A 27,905-nucleotide genomic window follows, 5' to 3' on the forward strand; every position below is an offset into this window, starting at 1 on the left:
AGACCCTGATGTTGGGAAAGATTGAGGGTACAAGAAGAAGGGGATGACAGAGGACGAGATGGTTGGACAGTGTTCTCGAAGCTACAAACATGAGTCTGACCAAACTGCGGGAGGCAGTGGAAGACAGGAGTGCCTGGCATGCTCTGGTCCATGGGGTCACGAAGAGTCAGACACGACTAAATGACTAAACAACAACAACAACAGTGCGACAGCAGTGGGAGGCTCCATTAGCTAAAGTGGTACCTCAGATTAAGAACAATTTCGGGTTAAGAACGGACCTCTAGAACAAATTAAGCTCTTAACCCGAGGTACCCCTGTATATCATTTGAAGGGGTCCTCGATTTGAAGGGATATTTCATCCTCACCTAGTTTTAAAGTTAAAGAACTATAAAAAAGAGAGGAGGAGCAGGCTTTGATGCTGAGATAGAAACACAGAATTGAAATTTTGTGGTTTTACATTTTGATTTGGTTCTGTGAACCACTCTGAGACCTCCAGGTATAGAAATTCAATTAACAACAACAACAACAACTGCTCAAGAATCGCTGACAGATGCCCTTCCAACCTCTGTTTGGACAATCTTCAGTGAAGACAGCTGCATACTGAGAGGACCTGGAATTTGGTGGCAGAGCCAATTTATTCTATGCAGAAGGATCCAGGTCCAGTTAATGGAATCATAGGATTGAAGAGTTGGAAGGGACCCCAAGGGTCATCTATCCAACCGCCCACAATGCAGGAATCTCGGCTGAAGCATCCATCGCAGGTGGCCCTCCAACCTCTGATTTAAAGCCTCCAAGGAAGGAGATTGCTGGTCTTTCAAAGAACAGGACTGGGAAGGTCCTTCAGAGAGTTGCCAAACTGAGATTCCACTCACAGCCAACCAGACTGAGATCATTCATGGTCAGCAAGGTGGGGCAGGTGGGGCAGCATTGCTCTCCAGGCTTCTCAACTCGCCAGGAGAGGTGAGACGCATGGAGCTTAGTCTGGTGTAACACATGGCGGTGGAGCCAATCCAACATTTCCATCATGCATCTCACCAAAGTTCTTCCACCCATTTCATCATTTTGGTTGCCCTTTTCTGACCTGATTCTAGCTCTGCAACATCATTTTTTAAGTAGGATAGGTCTCTAAGGTGCTACTGGACAATTTTTTAATTTATCATTTTTTAAAGTGAGGCAACCAGTACTGTACGCAGTCATACCTCATGTTACATTTGCTTCATGTTACGTTCTTTCAGGATACATCCTGCGGCGACCCGGAAGTACCGGAAAGGGCTACTTCCAGGTTTTGCCACCCGCGCATGCGCAGGCACGCAAAATGACGTCATGCGCATGCACCGATGTGGCAAATCGCAACCCGCTTGTGCACAGACTTGCCGCTGTGGTTTGCGTTCCTTTCATGTTGTGAACGGGATCCTGTTCGCAACCAGAGGTACCACTGTATTCCCAGTGTTCAAAATTCCCCAGGTGCATTTTGTTACTGACATGGGTTCAATTGCAACTACGTGGAAATTTCTGGGCACCAGGTGGGTGACCACAGTTTAAAAAACCTCCACCTTAGTCCAGAGTTAATACCATTTCCATTTCCACTATGTGTGTTTCTTCTACTTGCATAGTGGGACAAGTGAATTGCTGCAAGTGCAAGCTACAGTCGAGCAATGTAGTTCAGATCAAAGAACTGTAGAATTGTAGCATTGGAAGGTATCTTGAGGGTCATCTGGGCCAACCCTGGGCAAATAGGCATTCTATTGTGGCGACCGCAACTGAGTTTAAGGTGACATTTGGCACCTACCTTATATATCTGAGTTCCTAACAATGAGTATTTCAAGTGTGGTTGCCCCATAGACTTGAATAACAGCATTAGGAAGAACTTTCTGATAGTAAGAGCTGTTCGGCCATGCAATACCTCAGAAGGTGATGGACTCTATTTCCTTGGAGGTTATTAAACAGTGGTTGGGTGCCATCTCTGATTACTGCAGGGGTGGGACTAGATTCCCCTTTGAGGTCCCTGTGGCAATCACACAGGGTCCCCGGGTGTTTAATGGTCTATTGATCCCTGTGCCACCACTGTGCTCGATTCCCCGCTGCCACCAACCCCTTACTCACAGGTAAAACACTGAGTCCAGACAGTTGTTAAAAGTGAACCAAATAAACAAGTTTATTTTATAAACGTTAACAAGTTTATGGTTTCTCAGATAATTTTCTTGTCAGTTTCTTAACCTTAGTTTCTTTACCAGCCTATACCTTCCTAATACCTTCTGACTGATTATCTCAACTGTTTGACTGACTCCTCTTAACAGATTCTCTCACTCTCTCACCAGACTAGCCCAACCCACAGACTTATCTTCTCTGTCTCTTCTAACACCAGACTGTCTTCTCAACCACCCTAACTCTAACTCCTCCAAAAAACCCTGTGCTTAAACCTTATACCTGTTAACTCTGCCCCCTGTGGTTCTCATTGGTTAGTCATTTTACAATAAGTTAACCCTTTCCTTATGAACCCACATGATGTCACACATCTAGGAGGGCAAACCCCACAGTCCCTTCCAGTTCTCCAACTTTATGATTCTCTGTTTCTGTTAAAACTGTTCAGTTTTATTTCCACTCTCTCTGCTAAGGAGAATGCTGCTCCTCATCTCAATCTATAATATTAATAATAATTTTATTGTTTGCACCCCACTCATCTGGCTGGGTTTCCCCAGCCACTCTGGGGCACCTTTGACAAAGTATAAAAAATAATAAAATGTCAGATATTAAACAGGGCTGTCTTCAGATGTTTCCCAAAAGTTGTGAAATTCTTTATCTCCCCGACATCTGATGGGAGGACGTTCCACAGGGAGGGCACCATTGCCGAGAAGGCCCTCTGCCCTCAAAAGCAAATGTTTGTACACAGGATGGGATTAAGAACAGCGTGAAGGGAATGGCTGGAAGTCAAAGTTTAAAGAGAAATGTATAACAAATTTGGAATCTGGAATATATATGTAAAGTTTAATACAAATTTGATTCCAAATGTCAAAAAAGCTTTGTGTGCCTCAAAGCCTTTTCCTCCAGCAGCAGCAGAAGCAATTGAGAACCTGGAATGTGAGCAAGACGGTCTTAATTTCATCTCCGACAGGGAGTGACCACAAACCGAGTTCAGTCCGGCGAAACCCAAAGCATTCCTACTCAACGCTCCCAATAACACGCCACGGGGCTGCCTGCAGACATTGTCCAGCTCCTTCAAACTTTTTGCAAGCCTCAGCAAACTCTCCAGGCGAGGGAGGGACCAGTTATAGATGGCTTGCAGCTGTAATGACTTTCACCTGCATTAGGGTTCTCGTTCCCGAGGTTTTCCCAGAGCTCCCCTCAGAGCTTGAATGGCAACGTTTAGATCCCATTTCCTCTGCGCTCAGAAACCACTGCCAGCTTGAAATTTCAGAAGGAGGGGTGAAATCCCCAAAAAGGATGTTACTTTTTTCCTGTATGCCACAACAGCTGTGAGAACATTGTTAGCGAAGAATTGGAAGAAACAAGATTTACCAACTATCAAAGAATGGCAAGTGAAGATGATGGACTATATGGAACTTGCCGAACTGACTGGGAGACTCCGAGACCAGAGAGAAGAGATGGTGGAAGAAGATTGGAAGAAGTTTAAAGGATATTTGAAAACATATGTTAATATTTAAATTTTAGAAAAGCTTTGGAAGTGGATATAGGTTGTAGGGTTAGAAGTAGAAGATAGGGTATTTTAAAATAGTATTATTTGTAAGTGATAAAATGTGAAGTTATTTTAAGTATGATTTTTAAAAAAAGATGGTTAGAAATTATGATATATGTAAACTGCTAAAGATGAAGTAAAATGAAAATCAGATAGGTGGGACTTGGGGAAGCCAACTTAACAATGTTTAGAAAAATAAGGATATGACGAGAATTTGTTCATATTGTTTGTCTTTTCTGTCTGTGTTTTATATTTGTGTTATAAAATGATTAAAAGTTTTTTTTGGGGGGGAAGGAAATTTCAGAAGGAGGGAGGTGGACTGGTGCTCCTTTGGCCTTCAAGCACCGGTGGAATCCTGGCAACTGGCAGGGACCCTGCCCTCTGCCCTCGGGCACCTCCTGCGTCGGAAATTTGCTTGGGTAGCCACACAGAATCATAGAACTGTAGAGTTGGAAGGGACCCTGGGGGTCATCTAGTCTAACCCCCCACAATGCAGGAATCTCAACTAAAGCATCCATGACAGATGGCCATCCAACCTCCGCTTAAAAAGGAAGGAGTGGGAGACCATTCCACTGCCGAACAGCTCTTACTGTCAGAAAGGTTTTCCTGGTGTTTTGTTGGAATCTCCTTTCTTGCAACTTGAATCCATTGGTTCAAGTCCTACCCTCCAGAGCAGGAGAAAACAAGCTTGCTCTGTCTTCCAACCCTTGAGATATTTGAAAATGGCTATCGTATCTCCTCTCAGTCTCCTCTTTTCCATCTCCTTCATAAGGTTTGGTTTCCAAGCCCTTGATCAGCTTGGTCACCATCCTCTGCACATGTTCCAGCTTGGTCGACATCCTTCTTAAATTGTGGCACCCAGAATTGGACACAGGATTCCAGGTGTGGTCTGACCAAGGCATATTTCCTCCAACACTGGAGGGAGGGAGCACAGCCATCATGTCTGCTCGCTTTCTCCTCCATTAATTTGCCTTTAAACTTTAAATCTAGGTTGGCAGCTATCAATAAATCCCATGAGAGTGAATTCAAAAGTTTAACCTGGTATGCAGGCTGAGACCCTATCCGCCCACGGACTGTCTCAGCAGAGTAGTGCATGCTTTGGTTATCTCCCGCTTGGACTACTGCAATGCGCTCTATGTGGGGCTACCTTTGAAGGTGACCCAGAAACTGCAACTAACCCAGAATGCGGCACCTAGACTGGTGACTGGGAGCAGCCACCGAGACCTTCATAGACTCCCAGTATGTTTCCAAGCACAATTCAAAGTGTTGGTGCTGACCTTTAAAGCCATAAACGGCCTCAGCCCAGTATACCTGAAGTAGCGTCTTCATCCCCATCATTCAGTCCGGACACTGAGGTCCAGTGCCGAGGGCCTTCTGGCAGTTCCCTCATTGCGAGAAGCAATGGGTTACAGGTTCCCTGGTTACAGGGAACCAGGCAGAGGGCCTTCTTGGTAGTGGTGCCCGCCCTGTGCAACGCCCTCCCATCAGATGTCAAGGCAATAAGGAACTACAGTCATACCTCGGGTTGAAGTAGCATTGGGATAAGTATTTTCGGGTCGCGTGCTGCGGCGACCCAGAAGTAACGGAGCGCATTACTTCCGGGTTTTGCCGCTTGCGCATGCACAGAAGGTCAAAATGACATCACACGCATGCAGAGAAGTGGCGAATTGTGACCTGTGGACAAGGGTTGCATTCGCTTCTGGATGCAAACAGGGCTCCGGAACAGATCCCGTTCGCATCCAGAGATATCACTGTACCTGACTTTAAGAAGACATCTGAAGACAGCCCTGTTTAGGGCAGTTTTTAATGTTTGGGGTTTTATCGTGTTATTAACTCTGTTGGGAGCCACCCAGAGTGGCTGGGGAAACCCAGCCAGATGGGCGAGGTACAATTATATTGTTGTTGTTGTTGTTGTTGTTATCTGCTGTGTGAAGAAGTACTTTCCTTCATCTGTCCTGAATTTCCAGATATTCGTCTCCGCTGGATGTCAGGAAAGAGAAAGAAAACCTCCCCATTTTTTATCCAACATTCAACTTCATCTCTTCATCTGGCAATATTGTTCTAAGGAGTAGCTACGTGAAATGCATTCTCGTTGCCCATTTCCATTCTCCCTTCCTTTCCTCTCCCCTCCCCACACCGAACCCTCCTCTTATTTGGGTTTTTTCCCCTCCTCCTCCTCCCTTGGTGGCATGCTTCCCTCCCCCCCCCAATCCCCCCCCCATCTTCCCACACCTCACCTCATCCATTTGAATCAGTTTTGCTTGCCCCATTTTACCACGGGCAGGAAACCATATAAATGTAACATCCTCCCGGGAGGTGAAATAAACATAAACATCTGCTCTGCAAATTCCCTCGCAGTGCAGAGTGTGCGTGGCATTAGAATGGACCCCGGGCTGCGAGGAGCAAAGCCAGCCTCATAAACAAAGCTCAGAGCATAAAAGGAGAGGGCCTGGCCACGGCAGCCCACGTTCAGGAGCTGAGCTTCCCTTTTTGGCCCCGCAAAGCAAGGGTGGAAACCGCTGTGCTCTGGAGGGCCGGCAGAGGGGCACGAAGGCAGGGCATGGGCCAGTGGTAGGTGGTACATGTGCAGGTCATGGGGATGTGCATGGCTGTTGTTGTTGTTTAGTCATTTAGTCGTGTCCGACTCTTCGTGACCCCATGGACCAGAGCATGCCAGGCATTCCTGTCTTTCACTGCCTCCCGCAGTTTGGTCAAACACATGCTGGTAACTTCAAGAACACTGTCCAACCATCTCATCCTCTGTCGTCCCCTTCTCCTTGTGCTCTCCATCTTTCCCAACATCAGGGTCTTTTCCAGGGAGTCTTCTCTTCTCAAGAGGTGGCCAAAGTATTGGAGCCTCAGCTTCAGGATCTGTCCTTCCAGGGAGCACTCAGGGCTGATTTCCTTCAGAATGGATAGGCTTGATCTTCTTGCAGTCCATGGGATTCTCAAGAGTCTCCTCCAGCACCATAATTCAAAAGCATCAATTCTTCGGCGATCAGCCTTCTTTATGGTCCAGCTCTCATTTCCATACATCACTACTGGGAAAACCATAGCTTTAACTATACGGACCTTTGTGGCAAGGTGATGTCTCTGCTTTGGAGACATCACCTTGCCAACAAAGTAATAAGAGAGTAGTAGTAGTAGTAGTAGTAGTAATAATAATAATAATAATAATAATAATAATAATAATAATAATAATTTAATAATTATAACCCGCCCATCTGGCTGGGTTTCCCCAGCCACTCTGGGCAACTTCCAACAGAATATTAAAATACAATAACCTATAAAAAATTAAAAGCTTCCTTAAACAGGGCTGCCTTCAGAAGTCTTCTAAAAGTCTGGTAGTTGTTAATCTCTTTGACATCTGATGGGAGGGCGTTCCACAGGGCGGGCGCCACTACCGAGAAGGCCCTCTGCCTGGCTCCCTGTACAATTCAATGATTCCATGAATAACTGTACAAGGACACAGCTCATAGGTTTGTATACACATTGTGTGCACTCATTGAATGCAATGTGTGAACATCCCTGGCAAAGTCTTTTTAATTTGTGGCCTGACTGATCAAGTCAACCGAAGCCACTTATTTTGGCTTCTCAGTGACTTGATAAAACTCCTGATGTATGACTGGGGCAGCAAAACCAGGCCAGCTGTCAAAAAACTGGCAGACCACAATGCATTGGACTTGGTGGGTCAGAATTTGTGCAGATTTGGTCTGACCCGTTGCATGACCTCCACTTCATTTCATTTCCCTGATTGGAACTTTTTTCAGCCACAGTCCCTCTTGGAGCGCAACTTCCTCTCATTTCAAGCAGGTTTAAATTCATGACTGTATCCAGACTTGCAGGTTTAAGTTACCAAAAAATATGCTGGTTATCTTCTTCTTTTTTGTATGAGTAGTATTATTACTATTAGTCTCTTGATTTGTATCTTAATTGAATAATAAGAGCAATGGGAATATTGCTTCTTTTATCTACAAGGCTCTGTAAATACAACGGGCCTCTGAAAAGCTCACACTATTATTATGGGAAGTCATTGCTAATTGTACACATATGCCAGCGAGAGATCATTTCTTTCTTTCTTTTTTTAATACAGCTCATAACTAGTTGTTACAATAAAGACATTGTTTCCAGTCCAGATCTGGGCAAAAATACAGCTTTTCCTCCTTCTTACGTTTTGTAAACTAAGATTATGAATCGTTCAGTATAATCTGGGGCTCTTAGCCAATAACTGGATTATTTAGCAATGACGTTGCCTAGTTTCATATTTCCTGGTTTAGAAATGTGAATCTTGCCAGTACGTAACACTCATGTCCAATGTGAGAGGAGAATTGTGTACCAAAGTCCTCTCCTTCTCATATTTTAAAGTGAGCTAGATAAGAAATCTAATCCTCCTAGTCTGTCCAATTTACCCTCCTTACTGCTCCAGAGTCTGCAGAATATAGAAAAAGGAGAAGATATTTTCTTCCTCTCCTCCTTCTGGCACCTGGCATGCTGTTCCTGCAAGTTAGGTAGCAGGAGCCCTGGGAAACATAATTTTCCCAGGGCTACTAATATCAGCATCCCCCATCACTGACACCGTCAGTAGTGCAATGGGTCCATGTTAGCTTGTAGTTGGGCTCAGAATAAATTCAGTGGGGGTGGGTGGGAGGGATAGTTTGGTTTTCCGAACCCAGTTACAAAACTCTCCAGTGGAGATCACCTATTCACCATTTTTGGTTTATCAGTCTACCTGACCTTACATTATTGATTCATCCATTCATTTTAAATCCACCACCACACTACCAAAACTTGATTTATAGAAAGCTTTTGATGTAGACACCTTTGCCCAGCAAAAAATTCATTCCCCCGAGAGACAATGATGGCTACAAACTTGGACAACTTTAAAAGAGGATGAGACGAATTCATGGTGGAGAAGGCCAGCCATAGCTACTTGAGATGAAGACTACAGCACTCTCTGCACTTGTGTTCTCCAGCAACAGGAATTCAGAGATAGTATCATTATTATTAATTTGAATTACGTACTGCCCTTTAGGGACGCAGGTGGCGCTGTGGTCTAAACCACAGAGCCTAGGATTTGCCAATCAGAAGGTTGGTGGTTCAAATCCCCACGACGGGGTGAGCTCCCGTTGCTCAGTTCCAGCTCCTGCCAACCTAGCAGTTCGAAAGCACGTCAAAGTACAAGTAGATAAATAGGTACCACTCTGGTGGGAAGATAAACGGTGTTTCTGTTCGCTGCTCTGGTTTCGCCAGAAGTGACTTAGTCATGCTGGCCACATGACCCAGAAGCTGTACGCCGGCTCCCTCGGCCAGTAAAGCAAGATGAGCGCTGCAACCCCAGAGTTGGCCACGACTGGACCTAACAGTCAGGGTTCCCTTTACCCTTTACCTTTACCTACTGCCCTTTATCAAAAGATGCCAGGGCAGTATACAGCGTTATGAAGGTGCAACACAACAATCATGACTGGCAGCTGGTGATACCTTTATCTTCCTTGAATTGGTCTACCAATCTTTAAAAGCCATCCCAGAAAAAAACAAAAACCACTGTTGTTAAGAAGAACACTGCAAACTTCAACACCTGCCTTAAACTCCTTTGCTGGGGTCTCCACAAAGACTCACAAGGAGATGTGTCAGCAGCACCTATTCAGAGGCAATTGGGATAAATGTTCATTTACCGTTTGCCTAATTGCCGGGTCGCGGCTGCACTCCCCGATTTGTTTAGCGCTTGGGGCCAAATCCCCCTCACCTTTAAAAAATAATAACAGCAGTAATAATAATATTTCGCACAAAGCCTTCTTTGTTTTACAAAGGGAACTAACCTAGCACGCTGTTGGAGGAGAGGAGAAAGGACCCTTTAGAAAAGTCTGGTAATGCGTATGTCTGCCAGAATTTCTTTTGTAAAAGCAGGTCAAAGGGAAACGTAAATGGATTCTTTAAATAGCCGGGGGGGCTTCCCCCTCCTCCCATTATTAAAATGAGAAAAAAATATATATAGTTAGATGATCTCTCCGAATTGATTGTTTGTTTTCAGGTGGAAAATTCCAGCACCAGTGGGATCTTTTAATCCATTTTTCTCTGTTTGCCACACTAGCTTCCAAAAACTTTCACCCAAGAGGCTACTGCTCAGCAGATCACAAATTTGCCTGTGTTTTGCGTCCCCCACCCCTTGCTGTAAACCATGATTTTGGGAGGGGGGAAATGCGCCAGGATGTTGCCTTCCCCCTCCCTCCCCAGCCCAAACCACTGTGGTAAAGCCATGTGAACCCTCCCCCCAACAAAAAACTTGGCCTTAACTTTTGGGGAGGAGAGCGGGAGGGAGGAAATTAGCCCAACTCATCCTTGCTTCGCCATGTCAAAAATTAAAGAGTAAACAAAGGTCCCCCGATTCCCTTGATTGCATTAATCATTCAAATGACGTATTAGCATTCTTCAGACTTGGCTGTTGCGCTTCCAAATTAACACCTCCAGGTTCAAGGGAATAGAAATTAACTGAATTATCTGGCAGCCCCAGATGTCCTGGCGTGTTCTTCCCTCTCGCTGATTTAATATGCCTGAAGAACAGTTATGATGCAGGAAAACTGCTAATGGTCAAGAAATAATTTATGACATGTGTAACGGATAGGCCCGGCTGCCTTGCGCATACCAAAAAAAAAAAAAAAAACCACACACAAAAAACCACAAGGAGTTTGGTCAAACAACAGATGCACATTTTGTTTCTTGGAAACTTTCTTGCCGATATGCCGTGACCTACATTTGCTGGCTCTCGTCAGAAGCCAGCTGCCTCATCTCCCCGAGTCTTTTGGGTCCAGGAGTGTTGGGGGCAGATGACAACGTAGGCTGGGGCACCACCAAACATGCTCCACCTTTCCCTCCCTCCATGGATTTATCAAACCCTGACTGGATTCGCCGGAAGCACTCCACCATTCCCTCTCTTCTGGAGTTTCTCAAATCCTGACTGGCTTCTGCCTAGGCTTCAGATTAGCTGAGGGCCACATCTTTTAAACAGCAACACCCTAGTGGTCCCAGACCCTAAGGAAGTTAGATTAGCTTCAATCCAGAGCCAGGGCCTTTTCAACTCTGGCTCCGGCCTGGTGGAACGCTCTGCCTCATGAGACCAGGGCCCTGCAGGAGTTGTCCCACCTGGCCTTTGGCTTGGAGCCAAGTTGATTCCCTCCCTCTCTTTCTTTTTTCTTTTCCTTCTCCCCCTGCAATGAGGCCACATTTTAATATTTTAATGTTTCAATATTTTAATGTTGTATTTTAATTTTGTTTTTAAGTTGTAATCATTCAACTTGTTTTTATTATTGCTTGTAAGCCGCCCTGAGCCCAGCCTTGGCTGGGGAGGGCGGGGTATTTATTATTATTATTATTATTATTATTATTATTATTATTATTATTATCTTTTGTCCTTGGGGTCCCTTTCCAAACTAGGACATGTGCATGTCTCAGTCAGAGACACTACCAGTCACTGTAGGCAACGCTGAGCAAGATGAATACTTGGTCTGACTTGGGATAAGTCTGTTTCCTATGTTCCCCTTTTGGCACCTGAGAGTAGGACATGTCATTTTAGGCAGCAAAACATAATTTTTGTAATTTTCTTCGGCGAGGGGTCTTAAAATATGCTTTTGGTGTGAGGAGTTCAAATCTGCTATTTATTTATTTTTAATTGGACAACACTTAGCTCGGTAAGTCTACATCCTTGCAGACGTGGGGATACAGGGCATAGCCCGTAACTGGTTGTGCTCTTTTATCTCTGGTCGGGGACAGAGGGTGGCACTAGGGAGGGAAATGTCGTCGCGCCACTCCTTGGTGTGTGGAGTGCCGCAGGGCGCAATTCTCTCCCCGATGCTTTTTAACATCTTTATGCGCCCCCTTGCCCAGATTATCCGGAGCTTTGGGCTGGGCTGTCACCAATATGCTGATGACACTCAGCTCTATCTGCTGATGGATGGCCACACCGACTCGGCCCTGAACACACTGACCAGATGCTTGGAAGCTGTGGCTGGATGGTTTCGTGGGAGCCGATTGAAACTAAATCCTTCGAAGACAGAGGTCCTATGGCTAGGTCGGGATGGCATGGGGATGAGGGACCAACTCCCTTCTCTTGCGGGGGCCCAATTAGTGCCATTGCCTTCCGTTAAGAGTTTGGATGTAATCCTTGACGCCTCCCTTTCCATGGAGGTGCAAGTTACAGCAACAGCCAAGGCGACATTTTTCCACCTTCGCCGCATCAAGCAGTTGGACCCTTACCTTTCCCGCCCCGACCTGGCCACAGTGATCCATGCAACGGTCATCTCCAGGCTTGACTACTGTAATTCGCTCTACGCAGGGCTGCCCTTGAAGCTGTCCCAGAAACTCCAGCGGGTACAGAATGCTGCAGCGAGGCTCCTCACGGGGTCTCTGCCATGGGAGCATATTCACCCAGTGCTTTTCAAGCTGCACTGGCTCCCGGTGGAGTACAGGGTCAGATTTAAGGTGCTGCTTTTGACATTTAAAGCCCTTCACGGCCTAGGACCCTCGTACCTACGGGACCGCCTCTCCTGGTATGCCCCACGGAGAGCCTCAAGGTCCATAAATAACAACACCCTAGTGGTCCCAGGCCCTAAGGAAGTTAGATTGGCTTCAACCAGAGCCAGGGCCTTTTCAACTCTGGCTCCGGCCTGGTGGAACGCTCTGCCTCATGAGACCAGGGCCCTGCAGGATCTGATTTCTTTCCGCAGGGCCTGTAAGACAGAGTTGTACCGCCTGGCCTTTGGCTTGGAGCCAATTTGATTCCTTCCCTCCCTCCCTCTCTTTCCTTTTTCTTTTCCTTCTCCTCCTGCGATGAGGCTACATTTTAATATTTTAATGTTCCATTATTTTAATGTTGTTTTTTATTTTTGTTTTTAAGTTGTAATCATTCATCTTGTTTTTATTATTGCTTGTAAGCCGCTCTGAGCCCGGCCTTGGCTGGGGAGGGCGGGGTATAAATAAAAAAAATATTATTATTATTATTATTATTATTATTATTATTATTATTATTATTTGATGAAGAAGCACATAAACTGCTTTCAGAAAACCAAGGAATTTTAATTTTACCTTTGGAAAATGTCAGGTATTGCTGAATAATAAATAATAATAATAATAATAATAATAATAATAATAATAATAATATAACTGCAAGTACTCAGCAATCATTTTAAATGAGTTGTGTGCAATTTGAAACACATCTTATTTACCCAGAAAAAACTAAATTATGTTAATTTAATCAAAATATCTTTTGAATTCCCAAGTCATGCCTCAACTTTTTTTTGCACCTCTCATTTGGGGAATTTGAAAGCTGAAAAATTCAACATGCCCTAATCTGAGTTGGAAAATCCCACAAGTCCTTCTCTACCACCCCAGCAATAAAAACACAACAATAATAATTTCAATAACTAAACATTGGCTGCATTTTCATGACACTCTGACCAGCTACTTGGGGCGGTCACTATTACCCAGCGATAGGGGAGGGAGAAAACTATATGTGCTGCTTTGAGCTTGTTGGGCTGTGAATGTCATCAATACATGGTGTGTCTCCCAGCTGGCTTCCACAGGCAGCTGAAGACATTTGGGCAAAACAAGAAATGGTGTTTCCCCACCTACAAGTCAAAGTGGATGGCACCCAATGCCAGCCAAATTACTTTGCCAGTTGTGGCAGAAAATCCCTATTCTCCACCCTGGTGCTAAACACAAGAACTCATTATATAATTAAGAATTTGCTGCCTTTTTATGGCACCCAAAATCAACTGCCTGAAATGGCCACGTCACTCTCCCTCATGATAGAGCCGGCCTTGAATATTCCCCTTGAATCTTTCTTTGCTGCTCATTGTGGCATTTGGAGGTTTGATTCCCATTGTCTCCTGGGTGTCCGAACATTCACACAGCCATCATAGGTTTGAGACGATGCAGCATAACGGACTGTTCAGGAACTCAGGAATGGTCCGAGGCAATTTGATGACCTGAGTTGAAGGACAAGATGGCACAATTCAGGCACTCTGAATTGTTCGATGCAGTTTCCCCAGCCAAGCAATGTGTACAAAAATGCATTTGCTAGGCCAAAGTGTGCATATATTCACGAAAATCATATACAAAATGCATGATTCACCCAATAATAATAATAATGTTTTTGTTGTTTAGTTGTTTAGTCATGTCCGATTCTTTGTGACCCCATGGACCAGAGCACGCCAGGCACTCCTGTCTTCCACTGTCTCCCACAGTTTGGCCAAACTCATGCTGGTATCTTCGATAACACTATCCAACCATCTCATCCTCTGCTGTCCCCTTCTCCTTGTGCCCTCTATCTTTCCCAACACCAGGGTCTTTTCCAGGGAGTCTTCTCTTCTCATGAGGTGGCCAAAGTATTGGAGCCTTAGCTTCAGGATTTGTCCTTCCAGTGAGCACTCAGGACTGATTTCCTTCAGAATGGATACGTTTGATCTTCTTGCAGTCCATGGGACTCTCAAGAGTCTCCTCCAGCACCATAATTCAAAAGCATCAATTCTTCGGCAATCAGGCTTCTTTATGATCCAGCTCTCACTTCCATACGTCACTACTGGGAAAACCATAGCTTTAACTATACAGACCTTTGTTGGCAAGGTGATGTCTCTGCTTTTTAAGATGCTGTCTAGGTTTGTCAATAATAAGAATAATAATTTGTTATTTATACCCTGCCCATCTGGCTGGGTTTCCCCAGCCACTCTGGGCAGCTTCCAACAAAATATTAAAAATACATTAAAACATCAAACATTTAAAATTTCCCAATACGGGGCTGCCTTCAGATGTCTTCTAAAAGTTTTATAGTTATTTATCTCCTTGACATGTGATGGGTAGGTGCTCCACAGGGCAGGTGCCACTACCAAGAAGGTTCTCTGCTTGGTTCCCTGTAACTTCAATTCTTTCAGTGACGGAACCACCAGAAGGCCCTTGGAGATGGATCTCAGTGTCCGGGCTGAATGTGCATTATTGCACTGATTGCTCAGCTGTCAAACTGCCCTGCAACATTCAGAGCAGCAAATCTCAAAGGCTGGCTGTGTTTCAGTTTGCGTGTTGTTTCAGAAAGTGCTAATTGCAGAGGTTCGCCTCTGAATGCAAACCATATTGCATTGCTGCCCCATACATGTAGACCATGTATCTCTACATGGTCTTCACCAGGAGTAGGCAACCTAAGACCCGTGGGCCGGATGCGGCCAAATCGCCTTCTCAATCTGGCCCGCAGATGGTTGAGGAATCAGCGTGTTTTTTATATGAGTAGAATGTGTCCTTTTATTTAAAATGCATCTCTGGGTTATTTGTGGGGCCTGCCTGATGTTTTTACATGATTAGAATGTGTGCTTTTATGTAAAATGCATCTCTGGGTTATTTGTGGGGGCTGCCTGATGTGTTTACATGATTAGAATGTGTGCTTTTATTTAAAATGCATCTTTGGGTTAATTGTGGGGCATAGGAATTCATTCATTTCCCTCCCTGCCCCCCAATATAGTCCAGCCCACCACATGGTCTGAGGGACAGTGGACCGGCCCACGACTGAAAAAGGTTGCTGACCCCTGGTCTACACTGACCGCCAACGGGTCTCCAAGATCTCAGATAGAGAAACACTCCTGTCCCTATCTGGAGATAACGGGAACTGAACCTGGGACCTTTTGCATGCAAAAAAGATGTTCTGCCGCTGAGCAATGCCCTTTATACTACCTGGGTACCAACAAGCTACTCAAAGGTCATAACAAGTAGATTGACCTGCCCTGCACACTCTCATTTCCCCCCAGTCTGCAAGAACATCAGAAAAACACCCCAACTTCGATGCCAGCCTTGGCACTCACAAAATATTTCCCATCCAATTTCTCCCTTTCCTGCGTACGTGGAAGGCAATGCGCAGGGAAGGGCCAGGGGAGAAGAGAACGAGTTCCATTGCCAAAAGCATCACCTGGGTCCAACGGTAGCAAAATAACAAGCAGAACAGCAGCTAATTTTTCATGCCTCGGTGGCAAGCGCCACATTCACTGTTTATTAAATGACAGTCGCCGCAGTGACTCTTCCTCACACGTCGAGCCCAGAAGTGTACGCTGTCGCTTTAAAAGAGAGAGAGAGGAGGGGGGAGGGGAAGGAAAAGACCGCGGCGATGCCAAGCAAGTCACCGTAATGCTCCCTTGGCATAATTAGATGCATACCCGGGGTTGTATTTGCATATGATATTCAGGGCATGATTTTTTTATTGTTCTTAATCAGAGCCGAATGTCAACAAAATAAATGAAGTTGCGAGTGGAAGTGAAATTTTTATCACATTGGGGATGTGCCTTTTCTCCCATTTATCACAGTCCATATTGAGAGTGCGGATTCTTTTTTTTTTTTTGGTTGTTGGGTTTTTTTTTGAAAATGTGGTAATCAATGGAAGAGCTCCATATGGCAGGGATCAAAGGTGTTACATAGTGTGTGGTTCTGCTTTATTGCCAGCCAGTGCTGTTAATTGGACAACAAGATCAGAGGCAATATTAAAATCCAATTAAATTGATATGAACAGATTGCCAAGTGATGTACACTAATGTATAATTGAGTATCAAGCAAATGCGAGTCCCCGTCTTCTGCTTCTACCTCCTGAATAAATGATAGAGCCATAGAGGACAGATACAAGTTTGCACATTAGCTCTACAGCTCTGGGCTTCCATTTGTTACTTTCAGAGTTGATGACTTTAGTTTCCTACTCACTGGCCTTAAAGGCATATAGAGGCACACCTCTTACTTCTTTCCCCAGCTCCCTGCCCTGCTTTCCCACACCTGCTCCTAGCATCCTTAATTTCTCATGCTTTCTGTCTTCTTTTTCGTTGCTTGGCAAAGCAGACCACTGTTTCACAAGGCGTATCTGTCAAGGCTGGCGGAAGGCGGAAGGTTAATTCTGTGTCCAGGGCGGCTGTCTACCAGCTCCACCTGGTACGCAGGCTGAGACCCTACCTGCCCGCAGGCTGTCTCGCCAGAGTGGTGCATGCTCTAGTTATCTCCCGCTTGGACTACTGCAATGCGCTCTACGTGGGGCTACCTTTGAAGATGACCCAGAAACTGCAATTAATCCAGAATGCGTCAGCTAGACTGGTGACTGGGAGCGGCTGCCGGGACCACATAACACCAGTCCTGAGAGATCTGCATTGGCTCCCAGTATGTTTCAAAGCACAATTCAAAGTGTTAGTGCTGACTTTGAAAGCTCCAAATGGCCTTGGCCCAGTATATCTGAAGGAGTGTCTCCACCTCCATCGTTCAGCCCAGACACTAAGGTCCAGCTCCGAGGGCCTTCCGGTGGTTCCCTCATTGCGAGAAGTGAGGTTACAGGGAAGTAGACAGACGGCCTTCTCGGTAGTGGCACCCACCCTGTGGAACACCCTCCCTTCAGATGTGAAGGAAATAAGCAGCTATCCTATCTTTAAAAGACCTCTGAAGGCAGCTCTGTTTAGGGAAGTTTTTAATATTTAATGCTGTATTGTTTTTAACAGTCGATTGGGAACCGCCCAGAGTGACTGGGGAAACTCAGCCAGATGGGCGGGGTATAAATAATAAATTATTATTATTGTATTATATATAAAGCTGGTCATAGCCCAGTGGTAGAGAGTTTGTTTTGCATTCAGAAGGTCCCAGGTTCATCTCCTCGAAGGCCCTCTGCTTGAAACCCTACTGCCAATCGGTGCAGACATTATGGAGCTAAATGGACCAGTAGTCTATTTCAGGGATAAGGGCAGCTTCCAATAGTCATGTTGCCGTTTGCCCAACACAACAGGCCAGGAGTGCCAATGTGGCCCCACAACTGTGGGTGCCTGGGGTCGTGGGTGCCGCGCATTGCCCTGGCACCAAAATTTGTGGGTGCCCAGTCCCTTCATGGGGAGGCTCCCAGGGTCCCAGGGAGTTGCCACCTATGAACAGGGCCATGCTGTCCTGAGTGCAAGAGACTGCAAGTCAGTGTTTCTCAAACTTGGGTCTCCAGCTGTTGTTGGATTACAACACCCATCATCCACAGCTAGCAGGACCAGTGGTCATGGATGATAATCATCATCATCATCATCATCATCTTTCATTTATATCCCGCCCGCCCTGGTCGAAGTCAGGCTCAGCGCAGCTAACATCAAATATATAACATTAGTACAAAATCAAACAATAATTAAATTACCTCCTAAAAATAGGTCAAAATCAAATTAAAGTCTAATTAGATGGCTTTCCGCAGGGTTAGGGTTGGGAACAGTAAGTGCTCATCGGCCCAACTGTTTATACTGATCTTATATGGGCCTGTGAGAATGTTGAGAGGCCTCTTTCATATTAGTTCTTATACAAAAAGAAAAGGGGAGTCAGGCTGGTCCCCAGCCAAAGGCCTGGCAGAACAACTCTGCCTTGCAGGCCCTGCGGAAAGATGTCAAATCCCTCAGGGCCCTGATCTCTTGGGGCAGAGAATTCCACCAGGCCGGGGCCAAGGCCGAAAAGGCCCTGGCCCTGGTCGAGGCCAGCCTAATCTCTCTGAGAGTTGTAGTCCAACAATACTGGAGACCCAAGTTTGAGGGGCGCTGACCCAGGTGCACACACGATGGCATGCAAAGTTTCGTTTTGGTTTGCGCAGAGTGGGGTTTCCAATGAAAGCCTGACAGATTGAGAAGTTGGGCTGGGAAGAGTCATGGCTGAGTGATAGGAAATGTGCTTTGCATGCAGGAAGCCCAGGTTCAATCCCGGTATCTCCTGGTCTGGGGGGTTGTCCCCTGCCTAAAACCCAGGAGCGTCACTGTCCATCAGGGTAGACAACCTTATCTATCTGCTTCAAGATTCTAGTCAAAGCTAACTTTGGAGGAGTCCATACTTACACTGTCTGCGTGAGATAACCACCGCATCAAGTGAATATTTGAAGGTGCTTGGGTGGGAGCCAATATATATCACCCTCTTTTCTCCCTTTGCACCCTATCAACCTGATTACCAAGTGTGTTAAAGGTAAAGGTAAAGGGACCCCTGACCATTAGGTCCAGTCGTGGCCGACTCTGGGGTTGCGGTGCTCATCTCGCTTTATTGGCCAAGGGAGCCGGCGTACAGCTTCCGGGTCATGTGGCCAGCATGACTAAGTCATTTCTGGTGAACCAGAGCAGTGCACGGAAACGCTGTTTACCTTCCCGCCGGAGCTGTACCTATTTATCTACTTGAACTTTGACGTGCTTTTGAACTGCTAGGTTGGCAGGAGCAGGGATCGAGCAACGGGAGCTCACCCCATCGCAGGGATTCGAACCGCCGACCTTCTGATCGGCAAGTCCTAGGCCCTGTGGTTTAACCCACAGCGCCACCCGCATCCCGACCAAGTGTGTTAGCTGGAAACATTTTATCCCAACTCCCAACTTAGGTTTTCTAGGCAGGATACAGCATAATTAAAGCCAGCAAACTCCCTGCAAAAAAACACAACAGCAACAAACAAACAAATAGGCTAACGACACTAACAGCCAGCGGTAAAACAAGAAGTAAACACCATTAACGACAGCAAAAACAATAAAAGCACTTGACGGTAAAGAGGCTGGCAGTCAACAACATTTGAAGTTTGTTTTTGGAAGCTGGGAGGAAAATGTGTTTAAAGGATCCTAAATGCTGTTAAAAGCTTGCTTAGATAGCAGTGTTTTCAACGGATATTTAAAAACCAATTGGAAGGGAGCAGAGCAAACTGAGAGTCAGATGGTGGTTCAGAATCGAAGGGCTACAACTAAAAAGGCCCTGTCGGTTGTGGCTGCCCATCTCACATCCAAAGGTGGAAGCCCTCTGATCAAGGCCTAGGAAGAATCCAGAACCATTCATTCAAAGGTGGGCAGCCCTTCAGGTCCCAGAACATTTCAGCCTTGTTTCCACCTTGGTTTCCCCAGAATCTTAATCCTGTCAGGATTTACCTCAGAGGTGCAAATCCTGTAAAGCAGAGAAGCTCGTCACAAGATCAGGAGCAATATAATCTGGAGACAGATCAAGCTAATTGATGAAAAGCCATTGTGAACTTTTTGAGCGGCAAAAGAGGACGGCTGAGCCTGCAAAGGAAATGTGAAAAAATACCATTTAACAAGAAAGCACGAAAACATTAATTTTAATGACAGATAGAAATTTTCAATATATGTATTAATAATAATATAATATAATATAATATAATATAATATAATATAATATAATAATAATAATAATATAATATAATATAATATAATATAATATAATATAATATAATATAATATAATATAATATAATATAATATAATGGCAGTGCCAACAATTGTCAGAAAGCATTGTGGAAGTATCTTTCTTCTATTTCTTCTGTCTTTTCGCTTGCTTTTTCTTTATTCTGATTCTTTTGATATGTTTAGCTTTTATAAATGAGTTTGGATTTTCTTGCTTAATACGTTAAAAACATTCAATAAAACATTTAATAAAATTTGATTTAATTGAAAACACTTAAAATGAATTTTATTCATTAATATGCTAAAAACATTTAATAAAACATGTGATGAAATTTATTAAAATTAAAACATTTAATAAATTGATTAAAAATTAATAATAAATGCTATAGAAAAGGATTCGCCTCGGAGGCACTAATCCCGCAATGCAGGGATGGGGAGCCTGTGGCCTTCTAGAAGTTCTTGGACTCCAGCTCCTGCCAGACACAGCCAGTCAGAAAGGGTCAGACTTGTAGCTGAGTAACATTTGCAGGTCCACTAGTTCGCCACCCCTGCTCTAAAGCCTACTCAAGGCCCAGTTACCTCCGGGTGTTTGCCTTTCAAGTGTATCGGTTGCTTATTTGCCATAAAGGATCTCCAAAGCAGAGTAAAGCAAATAATAAAGACATGGTACTATAGGTAAAAAGGTAAAGTAAAGGTAAAGGACCCCCGGAAGGTTAAGTCCAGTCAAAGGTGACTATGAGGTTGCAGTGCTCATCTCGCTTTAAAGCCAAGGGAGCCGGCGTTTGTCCACAGACAGCTTTCTGGGTCATGTGGCCAGCAGGACTAAACCGCTTCTGGTGCAACAGGACACTGACATAAACCAGAGTGCATGGAAACACTGTTTACATTCCCGCTGCAGTGGTACCTATTTATCTACTTGCACTGGCATGCTTTCAAACTGCTAGGTTGGCAGGAGGTGGGAGAGAGCAACGGGAGCTCACCCCGTCACGGGGATTCGAACCGCTGACCTTCTGATCAGCAAACCCAAGAGGCTCAGTGGTTTCGACCACAGCGCCACCCACGTCCCAAATGATACTATAGGTACAGCTATCTGCAGTGGGGTAGTACAGCTGAGGTGGCAATGGAAGGGTGGCACTGAGCACTTGGCTTTCTAATGCCAAGCATTGCTTACCAAAAGGGATTGGAATGAGGAACAAGAGTTCAGTGCAGTGTGGGCATAGGAACAGGAACATTAGATTGGCTCTACCACTGTGCCTGCATGACACCAAACTCCCCCTGCCTCATCCCAGATCCTCTCCAGTTCAATAAGCAGCAGCAATGCTCAATGTCAGGAAGCCTGTCTGTGCCACTCCACCAACCACCAACCACGGCCACAAACAATATGGGAGCCCTGTTCCCGTCAAAAACCTATAGTCCCCAGAGTTCCATAGAAAGAGGAACTAGTTCTGAGAACTGCAGCTCTGGGAGGGGAATAGAGAAGAAGAAGAAGAAGAAGAAGAAGAAGAAGAAGAAGAAGAAGAAGAAGAAGAAGAAGAGGAAGAAGAGGAGGAGGAGGAGGAGGAGGAGGAAGAAGAAGAAGAAGAAGAAGAAGAAGAAGAAGAAGAAGAAGAAGAAGAAGAAGAAGAAGAAGAAGAAGAAGAAGAAGAAGAAGAAATAACTGCAATTATTATGTATTGGATACGGTTATGTGAATTTTGTTTTTGTTTTGAAGTCCTCCTAAAAATCCATCTTTCGGTATGAATTTATCCAGATAGTCACATATATATATATTTTGCAAGCAGAGTTCCCTAATTTAATGCATTTTGTATGTCACCTTCACTGACCTAGGCATTTTCATGCACGCTGTCTCCTAACATGGTTTGGTCAGAGAACTGCGTTTCAGAAGTCCAGATTTCAAAGAAGAGCTATTTTCAGTTCACGTAGTTTCGGGAAGTGAGAGTGAGGGAGTTTCCAAACCAAACTTCTCTCCCAACCCCAGGCAGAGCTCATCGGTGGGAGCCCAAGAAGGGCTTCCCCCACAGGACGCAGGACCTGATTTGGTAGATATAAGAAAAAGCAGTTAAACATACATAGCACATACATGCACAAAGGTTTTGCATGCATGTTGACTGAAGTTGTGTTTACTTAAGGCTCTCCTGCATCCTGCTCCATCAGTAACCTGCCTGGACTTTTGCATGAATAGTCCTTGGACTCGTGAGTCATTTTTGAGAACTCACATCCATATAAATAGACACCTTTATTAATGATAGGGCTGAACGAGAGCAGCTAATGTGCTGTTTCCTTCCCCTCTTGCCCTCTCGCTTTCTCTCCCACCACACACACACTCTTGCGGAGGAAGATAAGCTCTGCATCCAACAGATGTTTTGCACGCACACAAAAACACCCCTCAATTTATGGCATTCAGTGGTTAACCTGTGTGCCGCAGCTTTCTCAAGGTGGAGGACTGTCTAGGCTGGGTGACAGAACAAAGAGATATTCCCACTTCACAGTTTATCTCCTCTAGAACTTTTTTTTAAAGTCCCTTAACTAAGATTTGCTACTTACACGCGGACAGTGTATGTACATGTGTGTGTGTGGGAGGGAGATGTTGCAATGCAAGGGGTTGGACCAGATGGTCCTTTCCAACTCTATAATTCTATGGACTACAACTCCCATCATCCATGACTGATGACCACCCCTGGTTCATGGAAGGTGAAGTCCAATAGCACCTGGAGGGCCACATATCCTGGACCTCTGTTACAGGGAGTACATTAAAACTCTCCTCCTCTTCTTCTTTATCAGTCTGGAGCCCTGGAGAAAAGGTAGATCAACAAGTCAATTTTGTGCGGCTCAGAAGAGCATCATACTCACCCTCCATCATCTTCTTGCTCTTGTTGTCAGTATTCAACATAGACTGAAGGAGAACCTTCTATCACCACAAGGATTCCTTCTTGCACGACAAAACATTCTCCTACTTCTCCTTCCTTACTCCCCCCCCCCATGCCCCTAAATTTGTTCCGAAGCTCCTCCAACTCTCCAGTGCAGATTTGGGAATGGTGCAGGACACATGCCCGTCAGGGGATGGGAAATTTGCTAGTGCTAATCCTTTCACTACTGCAATTTTTTTTTTATGCCACCTCATCACAATACTTTCAGTCTGAATTTTTGCCCAGGGCAGTGCGTGACAAAATGTAATTTTTTATAGCGATGCAAAAACCACAATGCAACCATATCAAGCCAGATTTCAAGAAAACATTAAAATAACATGAATCAGAAATTACTGGCCAGCAGCCTGTCCAGAAACTTTAGCCATCACCCCCATCCTCAAATTTGAGCTGGGAATGGGTAATTTAAGACGTCTCTGCTCGGCTACACTAAAACTTTCCAGAAATAAGCGTGCACACCTGCCAGCTCTCTCTCTCTCTCTCTCTCTCTCTCTCTCTCTCTCTCTCTCTCTCTCTCTGAGAGCCAATGTGGTGTAGTGGTTAAGAGCGGTGGACTCGTAATCTGGTGAACTGGGTTCGCTTCCCCGCTCCTCCACATACAGCTGCTGGGTGACCTTGGGCTAGTCACACTTCTCTGAAGTCTCTCAGCCTCACTCACCTCACAGAGTGTTTGCTGTGAGGGAGGAAGGGAAAGGAGATTGTTAGCCACTTTGAGACTCCTTAGGGTACTGATAAAGCGGGATATCAAATCCAAACTCCTCCTCCTCTTCTTCTTCTTCTCTTTCTCTTTCTCTCCCTGTATTGTTTTTATTGATGTTCATCTCTTTCATCCCCCTGCACCTTGCTCCACAGTGATTTCACAGCCTATGTCCACTTTGGACACCTCATGAGAAGAGAAGACTCCCTGGAGAAGACCCTGATGTTGGGAAAGATGGAGGGCACAAGGAGAAGGGGACAACAGAGGACAAAATGGTTAGACAGTGTTCTCGAAGCTACCAGCATGAGTTTGACCAAACTGCAGGAGGCAGTGGAAGACAGGAGTGCCTGGTGTGCTCTGGTCCATGGGGTCACGAAGAGTCGGACACAACTAAATGACTAAACAACAACATGTCCACATGTCCACATTTGTGGCTCCTAATGCAGTTAGATCCTTCCCCTCTCCCCGCTGCCATTTCAAGTCACTTGCACCAGGGAAGGAGTAGGCATGTCTTTGTCCAATGCACACAACCTGATTTATTGATAAAGCTGTCATCTGCTCACATGCTATCATCTGGGCATGTGCAACGACTGCCTCAAATGTACTCACCTCAGCTTCGCTGTGGCTTTTTTTGTTGTTGTTGTTTTTCCAAATCAGATGGAAGCTGGATTGAGGGGGAAGGCATCAAACAGCCGCATTTCTCCAGAAGCCACAAGGGTGGTGGCTGGAATTCCGTGAACTTGGTTTCAAACACCAGTGGTGGGAAAACACCGGGGCTGGTCATTTGCACACAGCTACCATCTTCCTATGGCGCCCTATTTCTGGAGGGGTTAAGTGGGGGGGGTGTCATCAGCAAACAAACAAACAAACTGCCATCACAACCCCCAAAAGGTCACTTGCCAAACTGCTGCAGACGGAGGCGGTAAAATGATTTACAGATGCAGGAAATATAATTTGGCAGGGACAAAAATTCCTTCAACGGTTAATGGAATTAATTCAGCACATCACATCCCAGGATTTTTTTTTAAATAAAAAAACAACAACTCGGGACTGAACATGAAAGAAAGAGGGGGGAAAGGGGAAAACTCCCAACTCTTAGAAAAGAACCAGGGGCAGCACAGGGTTGCTTGATGAGTGAACATTTAACTGCTAACCAGAAACACTTTGCTTCAGGGATGGAATCTTAATCCGAAACCTCACTCCGGCAGCCGCCAAACCTATTATGCAGCCAGAGAAATTTATTTTGGAATTACACAGGATACACACGCTGTCCGCAGGGTCCCCTTTGCTGGCTGAGTGTTGAAACTGCACTAATAATAACATTATTGTTACTAGATTTAGCAGCGGAGAGGAATTCTGTGCACCTCCAAGAACACAGGCGCATAAAAACCTGCCTTGCTCTGAGTTGCACTATTTGTCAAACCAGCTGAGCCTTGTCTGAGCTGATGAGGAACAGCTCTTTCTAGGATTTCTGGCAGGAAACTCCCAGGCCTTTCCTGGAGAAGCAGGCGATAGATAGAACCTGCTCCCCAACTCTTTCTAACCAACAGAAATCCCATCTGCCGCCGTGATCCAGTTGTTGGAAGTACAGTGGCTGGCCTGGCGTCAGTGTGGGAATGTTCAGGGATGCAGAAGAGGATATGTTGTTTGGTTATAGCCTTCCCAACTTCTGTTAGCAAGTTCACAATTTAGCAGAGTAACGTTCCCCTTTTTAAACTTGCAGCGGATGTGTTTGCTCAGGCTCGCTAAAGCCTCTGTAATAACTGTTTTGGTATTTTCCCCTTATTCCCTCATAAAAGATAAGACACAACACAGTCTTCTATAAAAGTATAAAAAGAGTTTACTCACATTCTGTTCACAGTCGGATCCCAGAAAGCAGACTTAGCTTAGAAAAGTAACATACACCTGGAAACTATCTCATAAGGAGACAGTCCCATTGTCCTCTCTTGGCTGGAAGCCCAGCCAGATTGGTGGGGTATAAATTTATTATTATTATTAGTAGTAGTAGTAGTAGAGAAATCAGATCCCCTCCATTCAGGAAATGCTGGGCAAAATTTCTTCTCCCCCTCCCCCAATTTTTATTACAGTTTTTGCAATACTATAAAATTATATGTAGAATGAAGTCCCCTGCACAGACCCCTCCCTTCTAACCATCACCTCTCTGTATGTAACTTAGAACTGTAGAGATTCAACCTCCTTGAAGTTCAGGAATGTGCAGCTGTCCCATATGGGGATCGAACTTGCAACCTTGGTGTTATCAGCACCACGCTCTAACCCACTGAGCCAAAGTTCCTTCTGATGGACCTGCTGTTATGTTGAGGCTTCCACCTGGCTTACTTGGAGCCGGCAGAAGCACCCTAAGGGCGACAGGGAGCCGTAATTTCAATTTCTCAACATGCCCCGCAGAGTGTCAATGCAGGACACTGGAGATGTGGAAATGTCGTTCTCGGAGCCAGCTGCTTGATGCGGAAGGCCCAGGACAGGTATCAACAATGCTGGGCCCTGCTGGGATATTAAGTACTGGGCAGCTGTCCTGGGATGCTTGGTGCTGACTGTGGGGTGTGAAACACAAGAGCAGTCAAGTACAACATTTCTAGAGTGAACACATGGGGAGGAATGTTTGTCCAGCCAGCAGGTAAACTTCCTGTTTCCTTCTGGGCTGGGACAGACTTCCTCTGCATGTGACTAGAGGTGGGTGTGGCCTCACCTGTGCAGGTAATGACAAAAGCACAGGGCAGGGAAGCCATCTCTCTCTCTTTGACTAAATGTATCTTCTTAGCCATTGCAATAAACATCAAGGCAATAAACAACTATTTTACTTTTAAAAGACAACTGAAGGTGGCCCTGTTTAGGGAAATTTTTAATGTCTGATGCTGTATTGTTTTTAATATTTGGTTGGAAGCTACCCAGAGTAGCTGCGGTAACCCAGCCAGATGGGTGGGGTATAAATAAATAAATAAATTATTATTATTATTATTATTATTATTATTATTATTATTACTACTACTACTACTACTACTACTACTACTACTACTACCCAAACAACCCTGTCTACCATCCCATGACTGAAAAGCCCTATTTTCAAATGCCTTTTCGGCCAGTGATGCACTAGAGGCCATGGGCAACCTCTCTCTTTTTGTTTGTTTCCTGACTGCAAAAGACAAGCAGCACACACACACACACCTTTCAGGGTTCTTGCAAACATGTACAAGGTTGCAAAGTGCTTTTCCTGGTCAGAATAATGCTAATCAGAGAGGAACGTGGTTTCGTTCTTGTCGTCGTCGTTGGCTTGTCCTGAAAGGTCCGCATCTCATGTCACTTTCTGCATGAAGATATGCGCACGCTAGTCAAAACTGCATATAAAATGTGTTTACAAGGAGAAAATCACACTAAAATATGGATGAATTTCCATGTGGGGTTTTTTTAAAGGACAGTCATCAATTGCTGCAAAATGCGTAGATCTGAATTTAAGGTTGGAAAAATGAGACAGAGAACTAAAATCAACAGATCCTTCCATCCCTGCTTAGGAGCAATGCTGTGTTGTCAATATTTACATACTACTTAATGTGTGGTTTTGGGGTTGTAACTTGTTTTTGTTTTTATTATGGTTTTTTGTGTTTTTATATTGTAATTTTATATTGGGATAACCAACCTGAAACCTGCAGGTATAGAGCAGTATACAAATTTAATAACTAATAAAAATGACTTTAAAATTTTAAAAGAAAAGAAAAACTATATTCAGCTTTATAACCAAAGTCGCAACAAAATACATAAATTAAAACACAGACCCCCATCAATAAAACATTCAGTTAAATATGGATAAAGAATAAAGCAGAGCAATGGGGTGAATCTTATGAGCCAGGGAAACCCTACCTTTCCCCGTGTCCGTTTGTTCAACATTAGGTAAAGGTAAAGGTACCCCTGACCAGTGGGTCCAGTCGTGGCCAACTCTGGGGTTGCGGCGCTCATCTCGCTTTATTGGCCGAAGGAGCTGGCGTACAGCTTCCGGGTCATGTGGCCAGCATGACTAAGCCGCTTCTGGCGAACCAGAGCAGCGCACGGAAACGCCGTTTACCTTCCGGAGCGATACCTATTTATCTACTTGCACTTTGATGTGCTTTCGAACTGCTAGGTTGGTAGGAGCTGGGACAGAGCAATGGGAGCTCACCCTGTCGCGGGGATTCGAACCACCGACCTTCTGATCAGCAAGTCCTAGGCTCTGTGGTTTAACCCACAGCGCCACATAGCATCTTGCTATTGTGCATGCTCTCGGATTTCTTGTGCATAGTCGTACACGCGAGACTACATTGACCCGGGTTGTCACACGCCATCCACCGGCATCACCCATGGGAAAAAACTATTTAAAATATTACAAGGCAAATTGCAGAATGGAGAGAGATGAGCAGAAAGGCATTGTGGCCG

General features: G+C 45.0%; 1 protein-coding gene and 1 long non-coding RNA gene across 2 annotated transcripts in view; one reads left to right on the top strand and one right to left on the bottom strand.

The window, feature by feature from the left end:
- The window catches only part of LOC310758873, a 536,128-nt gene that overhangs the window by 17,598 nt on the left and 490,625 nt on the right, over window positions 1-27,905 (bottom strand). The gene's annotated exons all lie outside the window — the stretch shown is intronic.
- Window positions 11,404-12,681, top strand: LOC310758678 (uncharacterized protein). Its single transcript, XM_083605521.1, has 2 exons — window positions 11,404-11,842; window positions 11,873-12,681. The coding sequence occupies exons 1-2, from the start codon at window positions 11,480-11,482 to the stop codon at window positions 12,461-12,463; spliced, it is 954 nt and encodes a 317-aa protein (XP_083461647.1). The 5' UTR covers window positions 11,404-11,479; the 3' UTR covers window positions 12,464-12,681.

Source organism: Podarcis filfolensis (genome assembly GCF_964270895.1).
Source record: "Podarcis filfolensis genome assembly, chromosome: 3".
NCBI classification, from domain to species: Eukaryota; Metazoa; Chordata; class Lepidosauria; order Squamata; family Lacertidae; genus Podarcis; species Podarcis filfolensis.

Coding starts and splice junctions, on each gene's coding strand:
- LOC310758678 (XM_083605521.1), top strand. CDS start 11,480: ATGTCGTCGCGCCACTCCTTGGTGTGTGGAGTGCCGCAGGGCGCAATT. Junction 11,843..11,872: donor CTTCCGTTAAGAGTTTGGAT/GTAATCCTTGAC, acceptor CTTTCCATGGAG/GTGCAAGTTACAGCAACAGC.